Source organism: Dendrobium catenatum, unplaced genomic scaffold (genome assembly GCF_001605985.2).
Source record: "Dendrobium catenatum unplaced genomic scaffold, ASM160598v2 fragScaff_scaffold_211, whole genome shotgun sequence".
In the NCBI taxonomy this organism is placed as follows: Eukaryota; Viridiplantae; Streptophyta; class Magnoliopsida; order Asparagales; family Orchidaceae; genus Dendrobium; species Dendrobium catenatum.
The window spans coordinates 2549125-2561278 of NW_021318673.1; the positions used below are offsets into that span (position 1 = coordinate 2549125).

The 12154-nt window shown below is 35.5% G+C and overlaps 2 protein-coding genes across 2 annotated transcripts; both read left to right on the forward strand.

Moving 5' to 3' along the window:
* Positions 1 to 2530: 2530 nt before the first annotated feature.
* On the forward strand, positions 2531 to 8904 carry LOC110114953 (pectinesterase QRT1-like). Its single transcript, XM_020848025.2, has 6 exons — positions 2531 to 2623; positions 3055 to 3160; positions 6926 to 7172; positions 7848 to 8037; positions 8125 to 8567; positions 8673 to 8904. Exons 1-6 carry the CDS (start codon positions 2531 to 2533, stop codon positions 8818 to 8820), a joined length of 1227 nt encoding a protein of 408 aa, XP_020703684.2. The 3' UTR covers positions 8821 to 8904.
* A 1869-nt stretch (positions 8905 to 10773) lies between these two features.
* LOC110114966 lies at positions 10774 to 11574 on the forward strand. The gene has a single exon (XM_020848040.2). The coding sequence runs from the start codon at positions 10905 to 10907 to the stop codon at positions 11451 to 11453; it is 549 nt and encodes a 182-aa protein (XP_020703699.1). The 5' UTR covers positions 10774 to 10904; the 3' UTR covers positions 11454 to 11574.
* Positions 11575 to 12154: the final 580 nt, after the last annotated feature.

Consider the following 12154-nt stretch of genomic DNA (forward strand, 5'->3'; position numbering starts at 1 on the left):
CTTCTTTGATGTCTTATTTGATTCTTGCATTGCTCACCTGTCACCTCTATTCCAAATTTCTCTTTTATTTTCTGGGTTGCACCTTGATACACAGAGTCTTTGAATCCTTGGGCACTTCGCATATTTGCATTTACATATTCCATCATAGTTTGAAGCAATCCAATTATCCACTCAGGTTTTAAGCTCCAATTTTTTTTTCTCTTTGCCTTCGAATTACAATTCATCTCTGTTCGTGATGAATTCATTCTCCCTTACAGAAAATATGATAAATACATGTAACTCCTGAACAAGATGGAATTTATGAATGGCTATGTATACTAGTAGATGTTGTTGAAAATTAGAAATGATCAAGAGATGAACTTTGAGCAGTAACCTTTCACACATAAATCCACAATATATGAACAAGTAACCTATAACATAAAATGATTAATGTCTAAAAAGATTGGTAAAATAAAAGAAAATAAAGTTGGGGAATTCTATGATAGATGGTCTGAATGTAGCAACAATAGAAACCTTAAACAAACCCAGTAAGCCAAAATCTATTTCAAAGGAAAGACTTATGTAAAGATATCAATAGAAGATTCTCATCTTGGTATATAAGAGTAGTAGAGCAATACCACATATATCAATATAATCAATAAAAACAACCTTTTGCATGCGAGTCAGTAGTAGAACTTAGTAAGTTACATGTAAATAAAAAAAAGGAAATAAACAAATCTAATATCCATCATTTTGCATGCGAGTCCACATGAATTGAGCAATTTCATCTCTTGTATCTAGCCATTCTCACGAATCATCTACATCTGCTTGCTCTCCTCTTCTAAAGTGGCTTCTTATAGCCCATTCATCCTCAGATTCAATGAATTCATCGCCACCTTCTGTAACTATACAATTATGCAGTATGCAACAGACAATCACAATATGAACTTGAGTTTGTAAAGGAAAGTAGGTTTCACATTTTATAATTGTGAAACGGTTTTTCAAGGAACCAAATGCATGCTCAACAGTTGTGCGTAATGAGGAATGCCGTAGATTAAAAAACTCATTTGAATTTGTAGGTTGAATAAAACTGAACTCCTTCAAGAGATATCTTATGACATGATATGGAGAAATAAAACCATTACGTGTGGAGTAATCATCAGCCAGATAATATTTACATGCTGGTACACGTAAACCATATGATCTTTCTAAAGCATTTTTAAGTACTATTGTGTCATGAGAAGAACCTTCCCAACCATCAAGCAAGTATGTGAACCTCAAATCAAAATTTACTGTTGCTAAAAATTTTATTGGAAATGGTTTCTTTCCTCTAAGTACGACTTCGTTCTCTTTTGGAACCCCAGCTTTAATATGAGTTCCATCTATCACACCAATACAATCCTAAATTTGACACAAGTATATTTAGGATTCTTTAATAAATAGAGAGATTTTCATTAAATAAAAATTGATTATACCTTGAAAAATGGCATAAACTTATTACTTAATTTAATCTTATATGGAGTTTCAGGTGGTGGAGGCTTGATAAACTCATTGCGTAACTCCCCTACAACATGTAATGCAGCTTTGAAGTACCTACTAATAGTTTCTCCAGAGTGATGAAATTTAAATCGGATGACTCGGTTACGAACACTATGCTCGAGTGTATGTAATAACATAGCAACTTGTTCCTCGATCCGAATATTTATTGTGTCTAATAACAATCATCGTGTACGCATTAAATCACATAATTTTAAAAAATGTGCTTACCTCATGCGTGCCATGTCAACACAGTCAGAATCACTTCCTTTATATAACCTAGAAAGATATGTGTCACGTTGTATAATCTGTTGAGGATCATATATTTTTTTTTTTTCGTGAATCTGCTGTAATAGTACACATATTGTACTAATTACAATATAAATCACATTCAGCACATCATTATAATTTTGAATCTCATATAGTTCAGCAACATTTTCCAATGTTTTAACCATCTTTGTAACTATAACATCAAACTTCAAGCAAAAAAAAATAAAATAAAATCAATGAGCAATAATTCATGAATAAAACGAGTAAAAAATAAAATCATTATATTTTTGAATCTCAAGTTTGTTTTTTAATAAAATCGGACTTGTACTTGGTACAAGTTCATTGTTTCGATGACGTCGATCTCCTTTACTTCAAATGCATCATACAAACTATCTGTTTAATGAAATGACTCTATTTGTTAGTTTTGTATTGGTGTTTTTAGCATGACGAGATTGACTTTTGGGTTTAAGCAGGATAATCATGATGTAAAAAATGTGGTTCATAATGGGTTGAATCTCGTAGTTGATGCAAAAGAAGATTGTTGTTGTCTTGTTTCCGGCGAACAGGTTAGGTAAATTTTTAGATAAACAAGAAGATATAAGAATGTAATGAGGTTTATAGGAAAACTGTGGAGCACTAATGTTTATACAACATATAAAATAGGTGGATGGTCCCGACATTTAGGAGAGAGATTCCTGCTTGAAGATATTGAGGATTCTCCAAGAAATGGTAATCATAAGTATATATGGCAAAAAGCTTAGCTTGCCTTACAGATGAGCCTTTGTCAACAGATAATCTGAATGCCAAGAGCCCATTGGAGCTGAAGAGATTGGTTGAGGTGCGCATCAAGAAGATGGTGAAAGCGTGATATCTCATCGAGGAAAAAATATGGATTTTCTTACCAAATCCTGTAGTTCGAAGGATTGACGGGATTTTGCTGAAGAAGATCATGAAAGGGAGAAAGTTACCTTCAGAACTTGCGAGCTCCCGTCCTTCCGATGAAAATGTCGCAACTTCCGATCTGACAAGCAAAGGGAACGTCGTCGAAGGAGCAAAGTCGAACAAGAACAAAGGAGCCGAAGAAGCCACTCGTGCAATCTTACACCTCCAGTGAAGCAATGAAGTTGAACATCAACGACGATGTGAAGGATTTCATCGAGAGAATTTATAACCCGCTAAATATGAGCGGGTTTCTATTTCGCACGAAATACGCCCTGTAATACACGGCTTTTGGTTTGAAGTAAACTCATTGCAATATAAAGTGAATAGCAATGGCTAGAAGCGGTGGTGACTATGGCCGGAGGAGGTGGTGGCGGAGACCGATGGTGGCTGGTTGCATTGGTGACGACAGAGGCAGTGTTAGTGGATGAAAGTGGTAGGCGACGACGGCGCCAACGATGACCAAAGGTTTTGGCCGATGGTTGTGACTGGAGGCGGTGTTGGTCATCAGCAGTGACGGTGGTGGCAGGAAGCGGTAGTGGCAAGAGGTGGTGGTGGCCTACGGTAGCGAGAGGTGGCAGCTGGAGGAAGTGGTCGGCGAAGGTGGGCAAAGGTGGTGACTGCGACTGGTAGCAACAATGGTGGCCGACGTTGACTAGGGGCAGGCAAAGGTGGATGTTAAGGGGTGGCAATGACCTTGAGTTTGCAATGTTTTTGGTAATCATCCAAATCAAAGGAATTTCAAATATATAAAAAATGAACTTGAATAGAATACACTGCGTTTTTTTTTTTCATCTTGAATTTATTTCTCAACCAACCAAACACCCAACTTATCAAAACCCTTGAATTTGGATTACACTACACCCTAAATGCAACAAATCAAACATCCCCCAAAAGAAGAATGTCAGAGTATAAGAGGCTATAAAGTATCTTAAAATTAGGAATTCAATAATCTTTTCTATTCAAAATTAATGTTCTAGCCATCAACTTAGAATTCGTTTGTGACACTTTTCTTGCTATTTTCTAAAACATTTTTTTAGTACAAAAATTTTTATAATGAAAATTTTTTAAAAGAAAACAACTTGAGAAAAAAGTAAGAAATGTGTCCCAAACGAAGCATTAATTTAAACAAATTCATATTAGAAGAGCAACAATAAATAAATAACAAAAAAACAACATTAAGCATTTATTCCACTACATAGGGTCGGTTACATGAATCATTTCTATCCATTATCATTTAAACATAAGAAAGAAAAGTTATTCTTAGTATTTTTCTAACCATACATTTTTAGATTTAATTATATCTTTCTTAGTATAAGCTAAGTATAATATATCTACTCTCCTAACCGGGTCATTGAAAGGCCACCGTTTTATATGACCAAACCATATAAGGCGAATCTCTCTAATCTTCTCTTCCACCGGAGCAACTCCAACCTTTTTCTCGTATATATGCATAATGTATCATGTCTTTAAGAGTAAAGTCACTCATCCACCTGAGCATTCTTCTCTATTGCAAATTTGAACCTAAGTTTTGTGATTTTGATGATAACAAATATTATTGGATTCTTTATTTTGATATCTCTTGTTCATGTTATTATTGAATATATGTTTTGTTGTACACAAACATTTTAGGTCAATCGTACATTATGCAAATTGATTAGCTCAAGATTGTTAAGAATCTTGAAGAGTCTGTATTTTCGCTTTTATTTATTTTTTACTTTTCTTGAGTCATGTCATGTATTTTGGTGGATGTTAAACTTGGTGATTATGCACAAACACACTCAAGGGAGTGAGACAGTGAGAAAATTAGAAGTTCAATTTTCTAACCTAATTGTATTGTAAGCTTCAAATCGTATTATACAATCAACTATTTAGATAATCATTAGAACAACTAATTATGATAATTAAAGTAAATTGAACTAATCGTATTGTATGATACATAATGTATATGACGAACAATTGAAATCAATATCTTAGTCGCCAATTATCATTTAGGTGATTTTATTTTAAATTCAAAATTTGAACTAATCGTACCGTATAATAGGTATTGTATTGTATGATATAATTAAATATTGACTAAATTAATTATGTAATTAAGGAATGATTTGGGATTAATTGATCCAGTCATATCATACAGGACGATTGGAGCCAATCGTACTATACGACCAGATTTTTGTGTGGGACGATATTTATTCTTCACAAATCGTATGGGACAATAATCCAAGTCATTTGAATTAATTGTACTGGATGATGCTTCAAATCACATCGGACGAGCAGCTCAATTCATTGAACTGATCATACAACACCTTACCGTTTGTACAATACTAATATGGTTATTTAAACTAATCGTACCGTACGATCTTGGATTGTATTGCATGATCAATGTCGACAAATTTGAATTTTAGGGCTTTTATAAAGCCTTGCATTTAATCATTCTTATTTAACTGGTTTCGTGTCTTTGGTTGATGGGTGTTCCAGAGAGAGAGAGAGAGAGAGCTTGGAGAAGGGATCTAGGAGATCTTTGGGAAGAGGAAAGGGAGAGCTTGCGTGTGAGGGGTTTGCATGGTTGCTCCGAGCAAGTGTCTTTCCTTGTTTCCTCCAGGTGTTTGTCTAAGTTTCTTGGGTGGCTCTTAGAAGAAGTTCTTCAGCTCAAAGACCGTTAAGGTTCTATGTCTTCAACAGGAAAATGAAAAAGGAGGTTCAAGTTCTATGCCATCGATCACCAGAAGGGTGAGATAGGAGGTCACAGTTCTCTGTCATCACTAGGAGGGTGACAAAGGAGATCAAGGTCCTCTACCGTCACCAGGAGGGTGAAGAGATTCTAAGGACTTCTCTGCCTAGCTATGGGGGCTAAAACATAAACACAAAGTTTAGTGCAATAATCAGAGAGTAGAACTCCAGGGAGTGAATGTAGGCCATTGTTTGATCAGACTATTATAAAATTACGATATGGACCGCACCATAGAGTGTTTTGGATTATGGTTCAAATTACAAAAATGTCCATACTAAAAAAACTATAAATAGAGCCTCATTCTTCACATGAGCGCAAAAAAACAAAAAAGAAAAGAGAAAGAAAAGAACTTGAGAGCTTTCTTGTATCACTGCTAACAATCACCACCAGCTATTGCCACCACAACCACCATGCATGACCCGTAACGATCACTGTTAGTTATCGCCACCATCCCCATAATTCTAACAAAATTTAACCATATTTGTTGGGTATAGCGGTCCACCTCAAGACACTTAATTTTTATACTCCATATTGAAAAAATCAAATCATATTGTTGCATGTTAACTATCCCTCTGTGGATACTTAATTTTTTGTAACCCCCCTCAGAAAAAATCAGACGTCTCTTTAATCCTCATCTTATTCAACAATGAAAAAATGATGATTCTTTTATCATTTATTATATAATGAATTTTACAATTGGGCCAAATATTGTGGTTTTTTCCATGGGGAATTCATAGTACATCATACTGAACTTAGAGGGCAACCAAACCTAAAATTTCAAAATCTCTATATTTGATTTACTCTCGACTTCTAGCATCTGCAACCCAACACAGCTCTTATAAAAACACATATCATGTCAATTGCTGTTTCTTTTACCTTCGACTATGGACAGAAAAATTTGTTGTATTCGAACAAATTATTATTTTTTTCTACAGTTACACGACTTAATTCCACACTCTTGGTATAAATTTCCAGCACAACTGGATCGTGGCCATGGAAGTTGAAGTTTTATTTGACCAAATTACAGTTGCAGGTCACCATTGACCTCTGTTAAATTCCCATTGACCACCTGAAACTTTTTCTTTTATTATCATTATTTTTTGTAAGTTGGTTTAGCCACTCCACTCTATGAAAATTAAGAATCTAACCAACAATATTCACTTTTTAATTTTTCGAACTTTTTTAGTCATTTGGTGAACATCTCATGACTGACCTTTCCTTCTTTATAAATCTCCCCTTCCCCTTTCCAACTTCTCTAACCGTTACTATTTTGTGTAAGTAGAATTCCCCCAGCAAAAGAGTAAGAGCCACGCTCCTTTATTTAATACAATCATATCTTTCCCATTTTCACAATCTCTTAAAGTCCACAATACAAGAATGTGAGAAACAAATTAGGCAAGAAAAGGAGAAAGGAAGCCATGGCATTGGGTGTTTTACGACTACTTTTGGTGATTTCCTTAGTGTTTTCAGGAGCTGAGATTGTCTTCTGCCATGGCTTAGAGAGCTTGCAGAGCTTACAGAGCATAATTTCATGGAGTGATTTAAGAATTGACGAGCACTACAGAGATTCAAATATCAAAGATGAGGAAGGAAAAAGAGTTATCTTGGTGTCAAAGGACGGTTCTGGGGATTCGAAGACTGTCCAAGGAGCAGTAGATATGGTTCCTGATGGAAATAAGGAGAGAGTAAAGATTTATATAGCCTCAGGTGTTTACAGGTCAGTGTTTTACTGATGGGAAGAAACTGTTTTTGTGCTTGTTTCCTCCCCAGTTTTCAATTGTAACTTTTATTTTTCCACCACTGCCTTTTGAATATGAAGTTATTAGCGATATAGTCAGAACCTATGAAAATATTGAAGGAGACAAATCAGAACATAGAACAGTAGATGATTGCATAGAATACAAAATTATTTTATACAGTCACTTATACTGCTAACGCTGCAAATTTGATTATGATCTATTATGAAGAATCACAACATAATTTCTTAAGAGATATATAACATGGCTCCTCTCTCTTTATCGAGAGAAAACTCATGATTGATGAACTATGTAATAACAATTTTAAAATAAATATTGGTCCATTTTCAGAGGATCTGCCCTGCTATCAATGCTTGGGGGCAATCTTACTGTGAAGATCAACTCACAACTACTAAGGCTTCATTTGGGATGACTTTCTTATTGCTTCTTAAAGTAATTTTTTGTACTAGAAAGATGCTTTAAGAAGCATTAAGAAAGCCGTCCCAAACGAAGCCTTAAAGCAGTTTTTTAGTATAAAAATTAAAATTTTTGTGCTAAAAAGCTGCTTTAAGAAACATTAAGAAAGCCGTCCCAAACGAAACCTAAATCTCAATTTAGCCTCAACAACTTATGACTCGCCAACTTTTTTTTAACAGAGAGCAAGTGTATGTTCCAATCACAAAGCCGTATATATCCTTCATTGGCAATAAAAATGGTGAAACTGTGATATCATGGGATCTTCGAGCATCCGACCGAGATTCCGATGGTCGGGCTATTGGCACCTTAGCTTCTGCATCAGTGGCAATAGAATCTGATTACTTTTGTGCCAATGGAATAACATTTGAGGTACATAAAGAGTGCTTACAATGCATAATTTACCATTACTTTCCTTTACAGTTATAAATGATATATATAGCTCGTATTGAACTGCAGAATACATCTCCAGCTGCACAATCAGGAGCTTCAGGAATGCAAGCAGTAGCACTGAGGCTTGCAGGAGACAAAGCCTTGATATATAGATGCAAAATCCTAAGTTCTCAAGACACTCTATTTGATCAATTTGGAAGGCATTATTTCTATGAATGTTATATACAAGGATCTATTGACTTCATATTTGGAAATGCAAGATCACTTTATAAGGAATGCACTCTTCATGCTGTTGCTGCAAGCTATGGTGCGATCACTGCTTCACAGAGGAATTCAGCTTCTGAGAATTCAGGATTTTCTCTGAATTCTTGCAAGCTATCTGGCACTGGAATGATTTACCTGGGGAGAGCTTGGGGTAAATATGCTAGAGTTATATATTCTTACTGTCAGCTTGACGGAATCATTTTACCTCAGGGCTGGAATGACTGGGGAGACGCATCAAGGCAAAAGTAAGACAATTTTCTCACAATTTCATCTTTCTGACAGTGTAACTGTAATGATAATTTAATACTTTTAAAAATCTGTGAGAAACTGAAGTTGGTTTGACTTTGCAGAACGGTATGGTTCGGACAGTTCAACTGCAGTGGAAGAGGTGCAGATATGAGCAATAGAGTGCCATGGGCAAGATCACTTACTTATGAAGAAGCGAAGCCATTCTTAGATCAATACTATATCGATGGTGATCAATGGCTGAGATTGTAGTTGGTTGTAGAATTTATAAGCAACTATTCATTCCCATGGCATGACCAGATAACTTGTAGAAGAAATTCATCATATATGTGTATTTTCTTGCCTCATTTGAGTTGTTACAGACAGTATTAGAAAGCAGCTTGCATCAATGATTAGCAGTATTCTTTTGGTATGATATGATGACATAAGAATACAGGCGTGAGAAGGGAGAAATGATTGGAGCATTAAATGAACAAGATTTTCTACTGAAACAATTGTCTGCTAAGATGTAGAGTTTGATTTTTGGCATGCAAAAAAAAATTAAAAAAATTTATATCTTTCATGAAATAATGGATTCACCATAATCCTTAACGAAATCTGGACCATTAAATGGTACTTTAAAAAGCCTGAGTTTGAAAACATTGTGCAATCTGGACAACAGTAAAATGAGTCCAAACAATGAATCAGCTAATCCCAGAAGGCTAAGAACAGAACTTCAATTATAGACATGAAGAATCTCACATCTACCAAATTCTGAATCACCACAAGAACTAAAAGCGGAAGAAACTGTTAGTTATGTATGGATTGTGATTGTTTTGATCAATTGGGTTGTACTGTTGCCTCGGACCTCAAGTCAATTTCTCAAGCTCGTTGGGGTTCCTACCCTGCCGGGGTTGTGAATTTTTTTTGTTATGCACAACGCCACAACGCTGTGTACCCGAGTGCACTGGCGCTATGTACCCGAGAGCCCCGACGCTGCAAAGTTTGCTGGGAGAAATGCGAGAGAGCAAAGCGCCGCAGTGCTATAGATTCAGCACCGCAACGTAGTGTGATGCCGCAGTGCTGCGGTTTTAAGCGTCACAACATCATGATAACAGAGGTTTGGAGCGCCACAGCGTTCCAAACTGACGTCACAATGCTTCGAGGCAGAATGAATAATTTTATTTCTTATTTTTTTCTGAAGGATGGCATGCCTTAGTGTTATTAACTTGATTTTCTTTTGTGTTTAGAGAGAGAGAGAGAGAGAGAGAGAGAGAACGGTGTGAGAGAGAAGAGAAGGGATGAAAGAGTAAGAGAGAAGATAGAACTGTACTTGTTTCTCTCAATTTTCATAGTAAATTTCTTGATGTGGCATGGTTCCTTGATTTTTCTCGATTTCAGATTTTTCACATAAAATATTGATGTCCTTTACTTTATGTTGCCTTGATATTTTTCTTATTTGTTTCGTTGCGGTGTTTGCTTCCTTCCCCAACAGAATCCTGATATCGACTTATGATCTGCATAGTACTTATCATTTTTTTTTGTTAGAGCTCGTATAATTTTTTGTATGGTAGCTCGCATAATGCCTCCCTTGTAGCTTTGTCCATAAATACATGTAGAGCGAGTTGTGCCCAAAGTGGCCTTATATGAACAAAGGTCCTTTGTAACATTCAAGAATTGAAAAAAAAAAGGTATATTTATTAAAAAGCCAATGTAAAATCAATAATAAGATTAATGTTGAACGAAATGTTGATATAAATAATTTATTTTATTCCTTTATAGATCAATAACAAATCTTATATTGATTCAACATTGATTCCAAAGTAGGCATGAAGCTAAGTGAGAAGAGAATGAACATCCAATTGGATTTAGACCAACTAATCCATGTGAAGTTGCTAATTACAAGCTCATCATAATGATCAAATTTACTATAAGAGAATGAGTTCTCATCTAATAAAATAAAGATTACATAAAATTTGAAATTAAGTGTTGATCTATAATCACCCTTATTTTGATATGTTTGGAATAATTTTTTAATATAAAAATTAGTATTCTTTTAAAAATCAGTAAGAAAGACATCATATGATAATTATATGAAAAATGATTTATATATGATCCTATGGAGCTGATAGCAAATCATTAAATAGTACTTAAAGGTTCTTTTATCCACACATCCACTCCATCTTAATAAAAAAAACCCCCTTTTATAACTTGTGACAAAACTATCCCCAAAGATTCCTAAGGTAAAAACTAAAAGCTGTCCTAACAAACAAGATAAGGCAATTCGCACCAATCCTTCATATCCTGCCCTCTTCTTCACATCCACAACCCAGTAGAAGCAGCAGGGACTTAGAAGAATGAAGGTCTGCTCTTTCCAACTCAGGCCTCATCTCCACATCTCAAGCCTCCATGGCGGCCAATTTCAAACACTAAAGCTTCTTCCACCATATTTGAAGCTCAAGCCATCAGTAAGAACCACCACAATCAATCTTCACTCACTTAAGAAGCTTTTCAGTTCCAATCCTGAGAAGAAGATCACAAAAATGGAGTTTTTACAAAAAGATTCATCTATTGAACTTCGAAGATTGCTTCTTTTTGGTGGGTTCTCCTTTGCTTTTGCTCTTCTTCTTCTAGGGTTTGATGGGCAGCAAGACGCCATGGCGCTTGGACCTGAGGGCCCTCTTGTTGAGGAGTTTTGGGATAATGTCAGGCGATATGGCCTTTACTTTATAACAGTGAGTACAGGAGCCCTATACACTATTCTGCAGCCAATATTTGAGCTTTTGAAGAATCCGATCACTGCAATTCTGATCATTATAGTGGTTGTGGGAAGCTTTTACCTTCTAACTCAAGTGCTGAGTGCTATGGTCGGGGTTTCAGAGTTTTCTTATCAATATGGATATTGAGTAATTATTTATTTATTTTGTTTAATTATTGTGTTGTAGCTTGCAATGATTTATGAGGTTTTGTTTTTGGTAAAATTCTCTTTTTGGGGCATAGATTGAAGACTTGCATATTAAAAGGTTTTGGGTATTTGTTTTCATGGTTTTGTATATCCATTAAGAGCGGCTTTGATTAGATTAGGGGCTGTTCTTGGTAACTAAATAGCATGTGAAGAAACTAATTGCTTCAAAGTTACCAAAGTAAGGCACCTCCTATTTCCCAACTATGATTCTCTGACCATCCTCTCCCATTAGGGTCCTTCAAACATAATAAGTATACTATGATCATTTAACCACCGTCTCACAATTGTTTCTTTGCCTACGATATTTTTGATCTTTATCACCTCGCCATTTATATATTGTAGTGTCCTGGAATATTCACGGTAGTAGAGAAACATAAAGTTTAACGTCTTAGCATTGTATAAAGATCCAGTGCACAATCAGATAAGAGAGGGTCTAGAGTTTATAAGAGACATCAGAGTTTTTACGTGAGAACTCCTGAAAAAGGGGAAAAATCATGGGGTCTGACCCAGTTTAAGTGAATCCACTATCATTTGCACTCGATTATAAATGAGGCCCTTCATTGGAGGGAAGGCCTTGACTTGATATAACATATATACATCATATTGAATGTATTATACGGTAGAAATTAAAATAATCAGTAT